Source organism: Macaca nemestrina, chromosome 4 (assembly GCF_043159975.1).
Source record: "Macaca nemestrina isolate mMacNem1 chromosome 4, mMacNem.hap1, whole genome shotgun sequence".
Taxonomy (NCBI): Eukaryota; Metazoa; Chordata; class Mammalia; order Primates; family Cercopithecidae; genus Macaca; species Macaca nemestrina.
Window position 1 is genome coordinate 75,655,466 of NC_092128.1, and position 19,685 is coordinate 75,675,150.

A 19,685-nucleotide genomic window follows, 5' to 3' on the forward strand; every position below is an offset into this window, starting at 1 on the left:
CAGATGAGGACCACGAGGTGGCAGGGGTTGCCTTCAATGAAAGGGTTCGGGGCGGTCGGGACCGCCGGGGCTTCAGAACATCCCAGCGGGTCCAAGCCGGGCCGACCACGGTTGGGTTTAGGCTCAGAGCATCTCGCAAAGCGTTGCCGGGAGAGAATTCCGAACTAATGGGCAGTCCCGTCCACCTGTCTGGAATGCCTCATACGACTGTGTCTGAAACCGCCTCCCCACCCCCGGTCCCAGCCCCCAGCCCCTTCAAAGGCCCCCTCTCCCCCCGGTATTTATTTATGCCACTGGACAGTTCTAGTCACATTAAAGCTCCGGTTCACCTTCTCGAGGACTTTCATCTCGGGAAGTTTTATGACACTTTGTGAATGTGCAAAGTTTTTAATTAGGCTCTCTAGACAGCCCGAGGCAGCAGCAGCGCCACAAAGTCTTCACGGTCTCTCTGCTTTACAGCACAACAAGCCGCTCTACTCCTTTGAAGACAATGCAGACTATGTGTACGATGTCATGTGGTCCCCCGTGCATCCCGCGCTCTTTGCCTGCGTGGACGGGATGGGGCGCTTGGACCTCTGGAACCTCAACAATGACACCGAGGTGAGCGGCGGCTAAGGCGCCCGGGCCGGAGGGCTGGGAGGGGGGCGCAGTCGGCCACTCGCAGTCTCTCCCTCTTTCTCTAAAACGGCCTTTTTTGGACAGACCTTCCAATTGCAGCAGGGCTGCCGGCCCCCCATTCTTGACTACCCTGAAGGGAATTGGCAGACGCATTGGACAAAAATCACTTAATCTCCCTTCATCCCTAAACGGTGGCTGCTCCTGGACAATTAACCACCCTTTTTGCAAAGAGCAAAACGTTATGCGTTCACACCTTTTCCCTATGGGACAGGACACACAGGCATTTGTCAGAGCCGTGTTGAAATAACTTTACTGGCAAACACTTGGAAAAGAAAGCTTTTGTGGACGTTGATTTTTAGATTAGGCTTTTAAAAGGGGCTATTTGTCAGTGTTTGCTACTTGCACCATTTCTATTTTGAATCCATAAAAGACGATTCTGTTGACTATTTTTTGTTTAGATCTTTCATCCATTTGATTTGTACCAAGGTAAATATTCCTTGTCTAAGATATCAAACTCAGAGGCAGACTTTTACAACAGCCTCTAACTTTGAACATGAATATCAAACTCAGTATTTTTTTTAAAAGAGAGTTTAACATGTCACATTTACAGTAAGTGAAAGTACCCATTTATTTTAAAAAGCAGCCAATAATGCTGTTTTTAAATTATGCTATAAAATTGTATGTTTTAAAAACTATGCCACATGCATTGTTCCTTTTTGCCAGTCTTGCAAAAATATTGAGTTGCTAATTCAGCTACTTGGATGTTTTGTTTTTTTTTTTTTTTTTAACATAAATATTATTGTCCTTCAACTTTATAAAATAAAATGGTCCCTGCATCACTTCTTGGTTTCTGACTCAAGAAAGCTCTCTATAAATAAGAATGGACAGGTAAGAGGAACAAGTGCTGCAAACTATATGTCAAGTGGAGAACAACAGAAAGGTCTTTTGAAGTGTTTTGAGCAGGAAACAGCTCAGCCTTTTTAATTAGGAAGCCCACAGCTGGAGGATCTGAGGAGGAGCATACTTCCCTCCTATTTTTTTTTTTTTTTTTTTGCATATGTGTGGGAGGGGGCAGGGAAATATTCTTCAGGTGTTATTATTGACTCATTGTATCTTCAAGGGTATATACACCTATAATCGCTGCCAAGTAGTTATCTTTTAAAACTCTTTCAATTTGAGTCTGTTTTTCCTTTTAGCTACAAGAACTCTGTAACAAGAAAGAGTTATGTAATGAAGCATCTTTGAAAATAACCAAAAGGCATGAGTACGTGAAATGCCCCATCATTTGGATATTGAAATGTTTATAACATTATTGTTTTTATTAGAAAGATGTTATTACCTTATATTGTAAGGGTTTCCCAGAGTCTTCATCACTGTTTATTAAAATCATATTGCTTCTATTTGCTAGGAGAAATTCATTCATTTAAAGCAACCAAAAAAAAAAAAAAACACAACATTTTCCTGATTGACTTAGAAGACTGCTGTCTTAGAAATCCAGCTTAGTTGAGATAATGTTTAGGTGATACCCAACTACAATGCATATGAAGGGAGTGAGTGTTCTAGAAACTCCTTAATAATTCCTATGTAACTATTTTTCTTTAAAATTTTTTTTTTTAGGTAAAATGAAAGTAATGTCTCAACATTGATAAACGTAATTTTTTCCCCTTCTCTCTCTAGATATCAAGAGACAACCACCTAAGAGTTTTATAGCTAAACATTTTTAAAAAATCATTATTGGTCATGCAAACTGTTTAGTTTTGTGGTAAACATAATTCTGCTTTCACAATAATAGTAGAGTTACATTGAGTCCAGCTCAAATCCAGTAATTAACCGAACACTTTTTAAAACCTTCAAATCATTTTTGCCTTCTGGCAAGTTGAACAAGATTTTTCAAATATTTGTCAGATTAAAAACTAGATTTGTTTAAAAAATTTGAATTATAGTACAGCAGTATGTTTTGTTGTTGTTGTTCATATTATTACATTTTTGGACCAAGTTATTCCATCTGTTCCTATGCAAGGGTAGTTCATATTTCCCACCTCGGTATTTCTGATTTCTACTGCTTAATATAATAATTTATGATATGTAAATCTTGTCTTTGCAATTAAAATGATTGAGCCAGGAAAACTGTGGAAATATTTGTGAAACAAAATACAGAATAAGAGACAGACAGAACATATGAATTGTTTTTTATTATTCATCAACTTTGGAAAGGTCATTGCTGATCAGATTAATGCAAATATATTTTGTCATTTTCTTCATGCATTTATGAATTTTCTAGCACATAATACAGGCTGTGATCATTATTTTCTATCATTTATAGTATCTATGAAAAGAAACTATTTTTAAATGTTTAAAATACTGTTTCAGTTTGTTATAGTAGTTATATTCCAAATAAATAAAATTCTTGAAAATGTATTAGGCATTATTTTAAATGTGTTACAATGTCAGTTTATTTTCAGGGTTTTTTTTTGTTATATTCATATTAAGATTAAACATTTTATTCTATTTTTAAGATTGTTCATAGATTACCTAATTCTATTCAATATCAGATTGTTCATGGAATTAGGTAGTAGAATTAAGTAAGAATCCTGTATGAACCTTCTAAATTGTGGTATTAAAAATTAACTTTGAAGAGTCTACAGTTGAATCACAGATTTGTTTTCTGGGCAGCACAGTAATAATAAAATGTATTGACAGAATTATGATCCATCTAAATTCACATTGTTTCAGCCTTTGAAAGATTTGGTTAAAAATTCAGACTCTAGCTTGCACAGCAGGTACTTTTATTATAGAAATTGTGTATTTTTAAAAAATAAATGAGCCGGGAACTTTTGGTTTTTTTGTTGTTGTTGTTCACAATTGACATACAGTGATTTAAGCAGGTGAAAGAATTTTTGATTTCAAGATTAAGTTTAAACATAGATTCTTACATATTATGGAGTTTTTATTGCTATTTTAAAGATAGGTATTGGGTCAATAATTTTGTATAAACAGATGGTTTCAATTCCCTGAATAACAGAATGCCAGTGGTACTAAGCCACAGTACATGTTGTATTTCCATTCTAATGTGACATGTTTATTAGACACAGGTCTTGAACAGTGGCATGAGATGATCTTAGTGGCCCCCTTTTCACCATATTTTTTCTTTTTGTTTTAATATTTACCTTTTCCTTTCTTAATGGCATGTTGTCATTTCCTATTCAACATTCTTATAAAAGGCTCAAGAGATCTGAACTTTATGTCAATTATAAACTTCTAACCTGAAGACAAGCTTTTACACAACAGATAATGGAAGAGAGGTAGACACACTAAAAAGTCTTTCCAAATACTGAGGTTCTTGGAACAAATACTACAGGTTCCATTGCAGCACCTCCAGTTCACTTTAATTATTATTACTGTGATAATTATCAATGCTTTTAGATTTGAAGTGTTTATTAAAGGAGATTTAAGGCATTTTCTATGAGTGGGTGGCTGTATTCTATCACGATGTCGCCCTGGAGATAGTGCCAAAGTTGTGGATTGCTTATTACACTTCGGTACTGCCAGAGGGAGGAAGACAGATTTAACAAAAGAGAGAGAAAGGGAGAGAGAGAGAGAGAATTTGAGTTTTTTGAAATTTTTTTTTACCTTTATGTTTTCCTTTCTTCTTCTGATCATCTCCTACCTGATGAGGTTTTGAGGGATCAATACATATGTTTACATTTTCCTCGAAGACTCACATTAATATGACTTTTATTCCACCACACACCCCCTTTCTGCCTTTTTAGTATCCTTAATTTTGGTAAATCCTGAGATCTCTCTCTCTCCATCTGTCCATAAACTATGACCCGATGGGGAAGGATCCCATTTAGCTCCTGTATTTTTTGTTGGATGTACACTTGTCATAATCCAAAGAAATATTCATGCCACTTACTGCCCGGTGACTATGTAAAAAGACTCTCCCTCCTTTTCTTTTTTTGTTAAAATGTCTCTTCTCTCTACCCCTTAATTCAGTGGAGCATATGATTTAAGAACAATGAGCCCTTTTTCCCCCGGCACAAGGGATGAATATTACTTCATGCACATGAAGGCAGTTGGTGACTCATCCAGTTAAAAGTATTATTGCAAATTTGTATATTTAAATTCATATTCAGAGATTCTCTTATTCTGTTGTAAACCCTTTGGCAGGTTCCAACAGCAAGTGTGGCCATTGAGGGAGCATCCGCCCTAAACCGTGTTCGTTGGGCCCAAGCCGGCAAAGAAGTTGCTGTTGGGGACTCAGAAGGCCGTATTTGGGTCTATGACGTTGGAGAGGTACATGTGTATTTGTTTGTGTTGTTGTTATTGTTTTGACTTGTAGATCTACTTTAGAGACCTAGTGAAATTATTGGCAAGACCTTGTAGGCCACAAGGACCCTCTATAATATGCTTGCAAATTTCCATTGACTTCAGTGCTAGTTTGGCGAGACTTCCTTAGGGCCTAATTTGATCTTCTGTCTCCATGCACAGGACACTTATGTTAACGATCTAAGCTCCTTTTAGAGTGCTGTAGAATGTCCCATCATCCTGTGATGGAGAGTGGCACTTCCCACTAATTTCATGAGAATGAAAAGTTTAAAGGCCGGGCTCAGTGGCTCATGGCTGTAATCCCAGCCTTTGGGAAGCCGAAGTGGGTGGATCACAAGGTCAGGAGTTCAAGACCAGCCTGGCCAACATAGTGAAACCCTGTCTGTACTAAAAATACAAAAATTAGCCAGGCGTGGTGGCGGGCACCTGTAATCCCAGCTACTTGGGAGGCTGAGGCAGGAGAATCACTTGAATCCAGGAGGCAGAGGTTGCAGTGAGCCGAGATTGTGCCATTGCAATCCAGCCTGGGTGGTAGAGAGACTCCATCTCAGGAAAAAGGAAGAAAAGTTTGCCAAATACATCATGCTAAAATTGAATTTGGAATGTTTTGTTTACTTGAAAAGTCAAGTTTTGGTTAGTATGTTCAATTAATATATACACTATTTTTCTTTAATTAAAGTGTAGCCAATTGAAAATGAGATTAATTAGAATTTTGTGCTGTTTGGTGATATTCAAAATTTCCTGAACATCGTGGCATGTAAAAAAGGAAAAAAAAATTACATCTTTTATTTCAGACAAATCTCCTTGAATTTGTATAAGATCTTAATTTAATGTTACATTATCAGTCAATTGTACTTAAGATTGTCTGTTTATTTTTACTATATGAGAAAGTGTTGACCAAAACCTTCATTTCTGGCGAGATAAAGAATTTTTTCCTTAAAGGAAAAGAAAATATTGAACTTTCAAGCAAAACAAAATAAGAGTGTTATGTAATGCTATTTTGGCATAATATGAATCTAACATTTGCATTCCAGGGGGAAAATATACCACATTTGTATGCATAGCATCCTAGACCTAGAAAGTACTCTGTGAGTGCCTGGTGGATGGGTTTAGCTGATCACACTGAGAAGGATTCTTTATGGTTTCATCAATCAGCATTCTATAAATTTGGCAATCTTAAATGGTTTGTTCTACAATGGAACTTTTGATGACATATTTTATACTGCTATATGGTATAGTTGATTATGTTGAAACAAGCTAGATGGTGTTTTAAAAAATTCAGCCAGGGACAAAAACCGAATGACTTTAGAAATGGGAGTTTTCTATTCTGGATGCATAGTTCTAAGTAAAAAACCAATCTCTTTCTTTTACTGCATGTTATCTATTTCATTTGACACCCCCTTGACTACTGATACCACAAGCTGAGTTGTTCCAACAGTGACAAAAACTCTGTTAATATTGGCCCCAATGATGAAGATGCAAATGGTCTGGTGACTATCGATATACTTTGGAGTCTTTGGGAAAGAGAATACCCTCTGAGTCGGAAATACCGCCAGTAGTGTTACAGCAGTATTTTTTCTTAAATGAGTATTCTTTATGTTTAATGTATCTTTCTCATGGCCTTCATCAAAGTAAAACTAAATGACAATAACAAAAACAGATATTCTTTATTGGTCACTTCCTAAAAAATAAAAAAGAGCAAAGGAGAATGTAAAAAAAAAAAAAGGCTTTTCTCTCTTTCTATCTTTTCTTCCTTTCTTCCTTTTCCTTTCCTTTGTTTATAACAAGTGTAATTGTGGGAGAGAAATAGACATGAAGACATGCTCAGAGACACAATGGCAGAAAATAGATAAAATGTAAAAACTTTTTGCTCTACCTCCTTTGCATACACATAATGTCCCTTAACTCACTTAAGATTATATACAATTGTTTTATCCCTCTTTGTTGTATTCTAAAAGGACTAAAAAACAGAATAGTTTAACAATCTGTTTTATATTTTAAAAGGCCTTTTGAAAAGTCTTTATTTTGACTTAAATATTATATATATACACACTATATATATGCACACACATACATTCATACACAGTCTCTATGCAATAAGGAAACACAACATGACATATATACAGAATTTTCTGCAATAAAAGTAATTTTATGGCTTTTGGACAGAATTACTTGAATATGACATATTTTGCGAGTATATATGATTTTACAAAAGTTGCTTTGGCTGATATGTGGCTGCTAAAATTTCTTTCTAGGATGCTATCATCATTTCTAAATTGTAAAGTGTTGTTATACTCATATTTCTACTATCGTACTGGCAGGTCAGGCTGGTTTTCATTTTTATGTTATTGCCCTTACTTTTCTAAGTGATATTACAGACTATAGAAATGTCTGCAACTATAGGCCAGTCTCGCCTATTGTCTGGAGTCTAGACAGGCTATAGAAAAATCTCTGTGACATATAATAGGCCAAACAATTTGTAGGGTTGTTTATCCCTACAAATTCACTACCAAGAAAAAGAAAGGATATACTATTTGATTGAGAGTAGGTAATATTACAATCTCTAGCCCTTCTCTGAATGACCGGAAATCAGGATAAGCTTATACACCTGAACAATTCTTTAGGTATTGTTGATCATATACAAAGCAATCCATAGCTCAGAAAAACTCAGACTTAACAAAATAATTGCCTGAACTGTGGTTTTTTTCTAAGTATTTTTATAAATTATATTTATTTGGGGAGAAGGGGAATTTTTGTGTTTCTCTCTGTCACCACTAAGCTTTATTCTAAATCGCTGAAGACCCAGTCTGTAGAGGCACCATGTACTAAAAGGAAAAATGACTTCCCTACCTCTGAGGCTTAGCTGCAGCCTGCTTCTGAAAGAGGTAGATCCCTTAAGGGCAAATGCTGCCATTATTGTGATTACTATAGGATCGTTCACCAGCCCAGAACTGACAGAACATAACTGTGCTTAAAGAGAAGTGTACCCGCTGGACAAGTTCCTTCTCATTCTTCCAAATCACCTAAACTGCGGAAGGCCAGATGGAATGCTTCACGGCAGGGTGGCCCACTTGGAATTAGAGGTCCTATCTAAGGCTGGTACATGACTGACTGCAGGGAGGATGGTTGAGCCGAGAGCTATTTAAGAAGAAATAAATATGGCATTGAAGAGTAAATTGCCAGTAGGCTCTGCCACCATTTACCAATATTCAAAATTGGTTCCCTGGTCCTTATTAAAACGAAACTAGTAACCACGGTCATGCTAGCCTTGAGATAGAAAACCTTGCTTTATAGAACCCTCTAGAAAGAAGACAAAATGCTTTTAGATAAGCTTTGTAATACAATCTGTATTAAAAAGTAGATGGTAGTTTTTTAGAGCACACGGTGTTGGTCCATTTTCCTCAGTACATTGAATAGATGTCTGTGGGAAGACATCTCGCATTCATTCTCCCAGTGTTGATTCGAGAGATTTCTTTTAAGCTGGGGAGAAAAGAGCGGCCTGTAGACTAGCTTTTGCCAAGACCCTGTTCCACAAGTGAGGCTGTCTTGAAGGGTATAGGACTTGTGCAATTGCATAGGGCCCTGTGCTTAGGGGAGCCCTGAGCTTGGGTCATTGTCTTACAATTGCTAAAACTTTGTCAGGAAGGAATTCCACATATTCATTTTTCACTGAACCATGCAAATTATGTAGCCGGTCCTATCCACTAGAGTGTTACTCTTAGTGCCACTCATGAGGCAAATCAGGGAAAAAAAAAAAAAAAAAAAAAAGGCCGTAACCTAGATCATTAGGAAGAAAGAGAAAGCTCTAGAAATGTAGTTAAATGGATGGACACACTACAATCTTCTGATTACCTATTTCTCTTTTTACTCTTTTTTTTTGAGAAGGAGTTTTGCTCTTGCCCAGGCTGGAGTGCAATGGCGCCCTTCCACCTCCCAGGTTTAAGCAATTCTCTTGCCTCAGCCTCCCGAGTATCTGGGATTACAGGCACACGCCACCACACCCAATCAATTTTTGTATCTTTAGTAGAGACAGGATTTTGCTATGTTGGCCAGGCTGGTCTGGAACTCCTGACCTCAGGTGATCCACCCGCCTCGGCCTCCCAAAGTACTGAGATTACAGGTGTGAGCCACTGTGCCCGGCCTCATTACCTATTTCTTAAAACTCTTTAAAAATGTTTAGTGAGAAGGGCCATGACTCTACCATGATAAACATCAAGGTACATATAGAGCTAAAGCCATGCTGAAGATCCCAGTTCACCTCCCACAACCCTGTTTTGATCACATCATAGTTTTACCTGAAAAATGTATTAATAATATAATTTGGGGAAAGATCTCTGAGATGCCTACGCCAGTTGGAGTGGAGTGGGACAGGCTTTCTCTGTCCACACCGTTGTTGAGATCTCCCTGAAGGGAGCTGCTATGAGCACTGATGGAAACATCCCCATTCAAGCCCAGGTAGACTTGCCTTCCTGTGAGCCCTGGCACTCCCTGATTAGGGCATTGCAGAAAGGGACTCTGGTATCACCAGTCACTGACAATCGTCTGCCTCATCTCCTGTCCCAGCTGAGGCTGCAGCTGCTGCAGGGAGCCCCAGCTCAGTGCCCCTATGACCATGCCTTCCTCTTATAATGTACACTTATCCTCTATGACTTTTAAGTTGATGGCAGAGAGCAGTGGCTTGAATCCAGATTTAGTGATACAATTTATTATGAACTTCTGAAGGCGTAAACATAGGATTGTGTATGAGCTCACTGAAATCACCAGACTGAGTTTGTCCATCTCCCTTTTTTTTTCTTTTTGTTACATTTAAATGACAAAGACATGAGTAATATCCCACAACCTATTACTCAAGAGGTAAAATATAAAACAGCAATGTTTTCAGGTAGGTCACCTGAGGCTGTGTTTATATAGCTCACATTTTTGGTTGTCTGATTTCAGCATTATATCTGGAAAATACACTGTACACATTTATTTTCACAGATAGGGGTCTATTTTCTTTGCAGAGCAGGTGCTGAACTCCCATTAGCATAAATGGAAGTTATGCGAATCTGAATCTGACAAAAGACAGAGAAGACCCCTTTTTATTATTTGGCTATAATTTTTATTCTATTTGTGCCTTGAAAAGTTAATTTACATAGACAGTGGTTGCATGCACCATTTAAATTTTCTGAGATTCAAAATTAAAAATGAGCCTAGATTCTGAATAAGTTTTGAGAAATCTCCAAACTATGGGATGCAATTTATTTCTTTTGGATTATAGGAAGGATCCCATGCAATTAAATGAAACATGGGTAGGATAATAAGTCAAAAATGAACTATTAATATACCTGAAAAGAGAGGTATTCTTGGGTTTTTTTTCAAATGATGTATGAACACACATTTTAAAGAATTAAAAATAAAAATTACTCATTGCCATGGCTCCATTACCGAAGAGCAAGCTTTTCTATGTATATAGAGCTGACTTCAACAGCACATAGGCCAGTATGTATGGAATAATTCATGTGTTCTGATGATTGATAGCCAGCCTATCTACCTGTCTTTCTTGCAGATGTGTTTTATAGAAAGCCTGCCGCCATTGTTAAGGCTTCAGTGCTGTCACACAGATGCGGCTGTCATAAATATCCCCTAACAACTATGTTTGCTGCTTATCTGAATTAGTTAGAATGCTGTTTGCAGCTCCAGTTTTGAAAGAAGCAGTTTATCTTCCACCTCCTATTATTTCTTTTTCCATTAACCTCTTCCAGGGAAGATTTTGTTTTCAGTTGTGATAAATTCACACAGGTTTCAAATCCCTGATTATATTTTACAGTAGTCAAATGATAAAATTACAGAATCATTTTCAGCTCAAAGTACGATTTGAAGAATAAAATGGCAACTTAAAAACCATGGTTTGAGAGATGGACAAATCTTATCCTAGCTTTATTGATTTGGTATCTTATTCACTAATTACCTAAGAAAATATGCATAAATCTTTAAATTTGAACTCTGAACTTTGGTAGCATTTCAAATAGCTTGTTTGATATGACTATTTGGGGGCCAAAAGAATAGTATTCATTTTATTATAAATTTCAATAAGTGTAATACATTTAACATTGGAAATATGGGCCTTGAAAAATTCTTGGAAAAGAAAGATGTGGGTTAACATGAGAGATCAAATGTAACACTGCTAAAAAAGTAAAACATGATTTTAAATGTCCATTTGAATATATTTTAAAGCCAAAATGAAAAATCAGGAGTGAAAAGTTTATTTGTAACCCCAACAGGAAAAATGGCCTACATAATACATTTTAGAGTGATGGTCAAGGTGTTACATGTAAGAACTGTTAATAGGTGCCTCATAAGGTTTCATAGCCAGCAAGAATAAGAATAAAAGAAAAGAGATTCAACGGGCCATTTTTTTAATGCTTTCAACAGCAGTTTGACGTAGTGGCATTTGATAAACTGGAAGTACTAGGAGCTAAAAAGGGTTTGAGTGACACAAAATAAATACAATACAATGATGATTTTTAAGGGGATCACACTTAGGCAATACTTGTTTACTTTGTGGAACTCCTTCATGTTTTCCAGTAGTATAGGGCCTAGGTCAATTCTCCATAAGCAGCCTGTGCCTTGAATATAAATAATTCTCCTCCTTGAGGAAGTGGGTGTACAAAACACAAAACTGAAAAGTTAAACTTGGATTTGGGAGGTTAATTCAAACAAGAGTCCCTTAATAAAAAGAACTGCATTTGCAATCAGCCAGTTTTAATAACTGCTTTATGAAGGCTTTTGTCCCCTGCGCAAGGCAAACCTGATTGCATGGCTGAGTTTTTGCAGCCTCCAGAAGAGCAGAGTTGGTCTCAGGTTAGCAAGATCCAGGTATGATCATCTGAAACACTGGGTGTTTCTCATTACTTGAGTGTGGCCGTTAATTTCCTAGATTCTTGAAGGCCTTTGCAAGTACTGGCTTATTCTTAGGTGGATAAACATTATTTTCTTTAGCTGATACCAAATACTTCCTTTGATTTTCCCTTCATGAAAAAGAAAAGACTTAGGCATAAATTCTTCCAGTGATACCAAACATCCAGATAAAATGTTAAAATCCAAATACCTGGTTCTGTCTATAACATCTAGATAGCAGTTGATGATGTAAGAACAAAGCATCAAGATTTTCAACTAGATTTTTCAGTTTTTACTTGAATTTTTAGTGTTATAGCCACAATGCTGTGCTATTAAGTCAAAGGGCACAAAGGTATATTTGCATGGGCAGATTTGGGATGCTAATAAATATAATTAAATAAAATAAGCCTCTTTGAAATAATATATTAATTCATTTGTCATAATAAATTATATGTATTTGAAATTAAATATTTTGGGTAAAATCTATGATTGTAATGTTAGTATTAACTGTATTTCTTCTGGGAAAAGTGCTTAATTTAAAAAAGAAAAGGTGCAATTAATTCCAATTAATGTTGTAAGTATTCATCTTATAGTGTGTGTAATAGCAGTGGCTTTCACTTTGATAATTATATATGTAAAAGACCATGATTAAACTAATTTTTATATAAATAGTATGCTTATTCAGGTAGCATTAGTATATGAAAATGGACTTACAGGATTAATATCTTCTCAAGCAAATGTTTTTTCTGAATTGATAAGAAATACTTATGACTTCATGTATTATGGAGTAGTTGACTCAATGAAAAGAAAGCCCTAATATCTAATATTACAAACAGCAAATTAATGTGTGTATAGTAATTTGCAATATTCAATGAAGTTCATATATTCTCATTTTGGTGATAAATGATCTATGAATATAAACCTTCTGAAAGAAGAACCAGTTTGTATAATTAATCATCTTCACGATTCTTCTGTGGTTTCAAACTGTCATCTTCAATAGCAGTTTGGATTATGAAGCAGTTGTTAATTATAGTGTTAATTTTTTTATAGCTGACAAAATTGTGTTTGGTTCTATAATTTCAAAATTGCTAAATTTTATCTTGAAAAATTGCTGCTTAGAGCAGTAGCCTCAAATCACAGCTTTAAAAGCTAAATGTGAAGTCTCTCCAATCATCTGTGAATGTAGATTAACCCTGGCCTGTATAGAATGGAGTTGTTTCTTACATGTGTATGTGTGCTACTGTTGGCATATCTAAAATATAATACATAATCAAGTATCTGCTTATGCATGTTTCCTGTGTAAATATTTATACACCACGTAGGTTGGACTTGAAAAGTGAGGAAGTGAATGAATCATTATATTTCACTTTCAAGGAAAGCTTACATGAATTTTTGAGAATGTCAGCTATCAGAACATCTTTTAAATTTTAAAGCATGAATTACTTATCACTTAAGAAATATCCAAATTGCTAACATTGTAAAAGCAATTTCATACTTTTAACCTAATAGATAAAACAGTCTCCCATTTCTAAGCTCTTTCTCCTAATAACCAACCAATAGTTTCTTAATATTCAGAATAAATTTTTTATTTGTGTTGGTCTCAGCATTAAGGTCCCTTAGATAGAAAGTGAACATAAATGAATATTTTTAAAGTGAATAAATAAATAAGAAAGTGAAAACCTTCTAGTATGATTTTAAAAAAAAAGTTACCCTTGTGACTTAAAAAAAAAAATTCAGATTGTCAGCCCTCCCTTGATTATCACATTCCTCAGATTTTTTTTTTTTAACCTTTGGAAGACCACATCCACAGAATTGTACACAAAGTGGTTATTTGATGATTGTCTATTAAAACACAATAACCCAGTCTAGCAAAGTGCCTGGCACAAAATAGGCACCCAGTAAATATTTGATGGGTGAATGAATGATTCATGTGTGAAAATTTGAGGAAAAATTAAGAGAAAATTTAATTGTTTAGAGCATTCAGGATGTAGCCTCTAAGTTGGCTACATATTGATGCACAGGAAAAAAATTACTTAACTGTAGTTGCAGGGAAAAGGATATTTAGAAAGTATCTTTAGAAAAGCGTGCCTATCCTTCCCCCCAATCTCTTTCCCAGTTTCCCTCCCCTCCTGTGCTTTTAAAAGTGAGCAGTTGGCCACTAGTGTAATAAAAGCATAACAGTTGATTCAAACAGTTGTCAAACCACTGGAAAATGCTTCCTTTTCATTGTGCTTTTTTTGGACCCTATAGATATGGTAAATCATGAACTGCGTTATAAAAATACCTCTTTTATGCCCAAACATTCCGTAGGAGGGAATGACATTTCTTTTATTACCTTGGTAAATATTTTTAAGGTGTTTAGCAATAAGCCTTCTTTTTGTCAAAACTGCTTAGACGCAGCAGTTGCTAAGAATTTACCAGAAAACCTATAGTTAATAATATCAGGAAAAGAAGGGACATGTGTTTAGTAGCTTATGTGACAGGTGAGCTTGTGTAGCACATGCTTTTGCTTTTTCCTACCATTTTCTTGATCTTTTGTGTTATGGAAAAAGAAGTTATCCATGTTTAGAAAGTTTATTTCTCATTATTGTCCATCAACCAGCGTTTTTAGCATTTTCTCCATCTTTTGGGCAGAGAAATAGATTATTCCAAACAGTAAGGAAAACAATAAGGCTAAAAGATTTCTGAGGAAAGAAGGATGATAAGATTTTAATACAAATGTGAAACAAAACTATTTGTCTTTAGGTCTTCGTGAATTAACTCTTTCTTCGGCTATTTGTTGTTGTTCTTGTTGTTGTTGTTTTTCTTCCAAAGGTAAAACCTTCAGAATGTTGTCATGCTTCCTATAATGCTAAATTTTAACATGAAAAATATTTTACATGTTACTTTCTTAAGATAGCGTTTAAGGAGAAGGATATATATTTCTTTCTGTATTCGCTGGCTTATTGAAGTTGATAGAGACCCATATTTGTTACTATTTACTTTGACTTTTATGTCCTACCTTTATTTCTGTCCTTAATTAGGTGGTAATGGATTTTTTAAAAAGTGTTACTCTTAAAAAAAAATGCGGTAAAAATAAACTACTCCTTTAAAGATATGAGGGAAGAGACCTTTGGCAGAGAGGTCTGAAGCTTCATGGGTGGATGAGGGTTCCCTTAGATGGGATTTCCAGATGAAAAGAAATTCAAAGATAATCAAATACCATCTGTCCACCATAGGTAAGAGTGTTGCTAAATTTTACAGAAATTTTTACCTATTGACTGGTAATAGCAGACTGTGCTGTACAGAGACTAATATAACTCAGCAGATTGTGCTGTACAGAGACTAATATAACTCCTACTTTGTCGACTTCTTTGAAACTGCTCTAAATAAGTTACATACCATATATCTTTTTGTGGTAGAACACTGTAGTATATTTACACCCTCTGTATATTGCATTCTGGCTTGGAATTCTGGTCCGTGGTTTCATCCATTGTTAGCCGTGATGCTAGACTCTCCCGGGAGTTAAATACAGTGGGGCTGTATTTATGTGAAGCGGGTATGCTTGGTCGTTCAGTGGCTGTTTCATTGCATATTACCTCCCACTTTGCTCCCATCTGTGTGTGTGGTAAAGGGAATTGTCCTAAAAAATATAGGCTTCCTCTGAACACAGACGTGTATTTGTATACCAGTAAGTCAACCATCTCCTGAATTTGGGTGCCATTAATAATTGTCCTTTTAAAAAGGCTTTTAGAGCTTAGAGGGGGTTAGCAGTTGTTCTGTGGAAACCAATGTACACTTCTACATTTTCTGTAAATGCTTTAAAAAATAATGTGTATTAAAGTGAAAGGAAATCTGTAAGATATCTTTTTAACAGAAAAGTTTAATTTTGAGATTAATACAGAGGTGAATTGTTGTGTATCTCTTGGAAATCAATGGTTAACATGATAGTCTCACACACTTTTTAAAATTACTTCATCTAACTGAAAAATTACAAAGAGGCTGATGAGCCACACATCCCGTGGAATATTTATCTTGAAACCTAAAGTCCTACTCACTTAATGTGTTGGCCATACTTCATGTATGTGAGAAACCAACTGAAATCAGAGTGCTTTTCTAACGTCTTAATTATGCAAGATTTAAAAAAAAAAAACTAAAGTAAGCAATACCTGAGACAGATATTTTTACTATGAAAAATATTGCATTGGGATTGTGAACGTTACTGCAGATAATGCAGCTATTTAAAATTATTATAGCTGCAATTACTAAAAAATGAGGAAGATTTGACTGAGAACTATTCAAAATGGTTATTAGCCATGTGATTATAAAGAGGAACATATGAATGATATTTGCATGTTTAACCTTGGTTATAAAAAGTCATTTGATTTTTTTAACAGCGTGTACGTCAGTTATAAATCCTTACAACTTTAGGTAAAAATGATGAATCCCACTGTGGAAAATGCCACAAGGAAATAGATGGATTAGGATGTATTAGTCACATGTGAAAAATAAAAAATATGTATGTGCATGTCTACATATGTGTGTGGATGTGTATAGTTACAATAAATAGTTATATTTTAAACTTGATTTTTAAATGAACAATGGAAAGTAGCAACTCTGAAAGAATTCTTGTGATTTGCAAGAACTCTTTCCCTGTCCCCCATTCATGAAAGTTAGCTATTATTAAAAGCCTGACTACTTAGGAAATTATTTGTGTGAATATTGAAGACATAAAATGTTATAAAATATAAGGTAAACTTCTAAAAAAAAAAGTTCAGCTCTGAATAGGTAAAAAGAAGAAAGTAGAAGAAAGAGTAGAGGCAAGGAAGCAAGAAAATAAAAAAAATTAGAAGAGAGGAATAAACATTAAGAAGGAAAAACAGCATCATGTTCAGGGTTTATAATGTACAAGCACTGTGTTAAGCTCATTACATTTTTTCGTTTTATTTAATATTCAGTCCTAGAAGATGGATCTTATAATTTATTTCACACAAATGAGGAAGTAAAAAGATAAACATCAGAAGTGTTAAAACCATACATTCCCTAAAGACACACAGCAAGTTAATGGCAAATCTGGGGGGAAAAAAAAAAAGCAGGATCTGGCTGGTGAAGTGGAAAAAAGTCAACCCTGGCTCCATTCTCAAACGTTATTACTCCACAATCTGTGCCTCCCTTTAGGTATACAGGACACCCGGGCAAGGCGAGCAAGGGGTTAGACTGGTAAGTTTTTCAGGGGTGAAGTGGGACCGGGTCCAGAGGCAGTCTCCAGTCCACTCAGGCAGAGAGGAGGGGACAGATCCCTGACATGGTCAGAGAAATAGTGGGGTAGCCTGAGGGGTGGGGCTCTGGGATGCTAAAATGATACATTTTCGTGAATTTTTCCACAATTTTTGCACTTTTGCTTTTGCTTGTTGACCTTTTGTCTTCCAAGAATCTTAGAAGATTTAAAACAATCTTCAGAATCTTTGAGCAGGTGATTCAAAACACATTACCTGCCTGCCCTTCTGTCATGGAATGCTGGCATTTCTCAAAGGGGTGAGGCTTGATTGCCCCACACTAACAGATGAAAGTTATGTGGTCTTTAGCAAATCATTTAGCTCCCTATACTGTCCTCTCCTACCTGTTAAAGAAAGGTCTATGCCCTGCTTCTTAACATCCTCACATAACAATCAGAATTAATTCCTAAGGAAATTTTTTTAAAAAACAGAAAAATACTGTAAAATGGGTATGTATGCCACAAAACATATCATTTTGGGGAGCCTGTTCAATTTGACTGATAATTTAAGGAAAAAGAATGCATGACAATCCATGATGAACTCATAGTACTTCCTTTACTTAGATTACCTTTCTCATGCTCTCCACATCTCTGTTGATGAATGGGTCAGACAGCATCATCCCTACTTTACAAATGAGGCAATGAGAGGGTAAGTGCCTGACCATTGCCAGCAACCAAGATGAGAATAGCACTTGAGTCTCCTGTCCAAATCGGAGGTTCATTTTACCTCCTTCTTATGTCCAAATTCCTACCTCAGTAACTACCTTTGCCCTTAGTTTCATTGGTTGTAAAAATAGGATCATATTGCTAGGCGTGGTGGCTCACACCTGTAATCCCAGCACTTTGGGAGGCCAAGATGGGCGGATCACTTGAGGTCAGGAATTCGAGACCAGCCTGGCCAACATGGTGAAACCCAGTCTCTACTAAAAATACAAAACAAATTAGCTGAGTGTGGTGGTGCATGCCAGTAATCGCAGCTACTTGGGTGACTGAGGCAGGAGAATCACTTGAACCCAGGAGGCGGAGGTTGCAGTGAGCCAAGATCACGCCACTGCACTTCAGCCTGGGCAACATCTCAAAAAAAAAAAAAACAAAAAAACAAAAAACAAAAGGTGAGCTCTCTTAGAGTTAAGATTTTATTATCTCAGGAATCTGAACCTCAAGTGCTTTGGCATGAAAGTGCTTTATATGTTTAGCAAAAAATTAGAAAACAGTCATTGAACCAGGAGATGGACTGGCTGTTGGTGAACTCAGTCGATGAAGCAGTTGGAATATCTGAGTCATCCCTAACCTATGATGCAGACTTCATCAGAGATGAATCTAGAGGCAGAAAATGTTTCCAGATCCACTTTGACTTAGAACAATGCTGGGCAATTTTTGAAGTTTTTTTAAATTTTTTTTAATGGTGTTCCCTTAATTTAACTATACATTTTTAATTGGTCAAAATAACTTACGAATTTTTTTCCTATCACAAATGTAAATTGTTTGGAAATTATTCTAAGCTATTATTCTCAGAGAAAAAAAAATCCATAGTGATGCTCTAGATTTAGCCTGTAATGCCTTAATAGAAACTTGAAGAGATGCTGAAGCAATGTTATTAACATGCCATTTGCCTCCCTGTTACTTGCTTGACACACAACAGGTAACAGGAAATGTTACAGTTGTCACTGAAGGAAGGTAAATTTTAGGCTATTCATATTTTAATGTCAGTGAAGTTTTTTTTTTGCCAGTATTCACACAGTTTGACCTACAAAAATCATAATTAATTTTGTCAGTATTTCATAGTCATCATATTCCAAAACAATTCACTACTGTATCTTTAATTCAAACACAGTGCCTGACATATAATTGGTACTCAATCAATGCTGATTGAATGAGTATTGAATAAATTTATATGCAAGGTAGGACATGAGATCAGTCTGTTCTGTAAGAAACATGAACAAAGATTTTTCCTATTTAATGATTAAGATAGTATGGGATTTAAAAATCTCTTAGAGAAAATCATAAATGCATTTATGTTCTTGAGCCTCCTTTCTAGCCATTTCTAATCAGAGAGTACCAGGTGAGAGGAGCCAGGAACTGCCAAGGGTAGGAAGGGCAGTTCTGTCCAAACGGATGCTGTTTACAGTCATGGAAACAGCAAGGTGAAAAGAGTGGCCCTCTTGTTTGTTAGGACACCTGTTTGGTTTTACCTACAAGTAATTCTAATGTCAAAAATTATTACTTTGGGTGTAGAAATAGCCTGTGAATACACATTCACACGTTCAAGCTAAGATTATACTTAAAGTACTTCCTAATGGTGATATTTAATTCTAAAAATGGGGCAGTCTGCAGTTCACCTTCTAGATCTAGCATTACAATCACCTTGGGTTATTTTTACAGTCAACAAGATGAAAAGTATAATAGGATGAGGTAGATAAATTGATTTCAAGTTTCTAGAAGGAATTGTGTTTTCATCATGTTCTACTCTAGAAGTTTTGTGAACCAAGAACATAAATATTTCTGTGAAAATTATAATACCATAAAGAGGAAATGACTTGGCAAAACAAATATCCCTAAAAAACAAACTTCAAACATTTTGCCAATCTAAATGAAACTTCAGCAG

At 35.9% G+C, this 19,685-nt stretch overlaps 1 protein-coding gene across 5 annotated transcripts in view; it reads left to right on the forward strand.

Annotated features, from left to right (window-relative positions):
• LOC105475542 (dynein cytoplasmic 1 intermediate chain 1) overlaps positions 1-19,685 on the forward strand; it is a 319,181-nt gene that overhangs the window by 296,094 nt on the left and 3,402 nt on the right. For all 5 annotated transcript variants that reach the window (XM_011730892.3, XM_011730897.3, XM_011730894.3 and 2 more), the window contains 2 exons: positions 460-600; positions 4,789-4,914. In XM_011730892.3, coding sequence (XP_011729194.1) covers positions 460-600; positions 4,789-4,914 — 267 coding nt within the window. The remainder of the gene's footprint in view (positions 1-459; positions 601-4,788; positions 4,915-19,685) is intronic.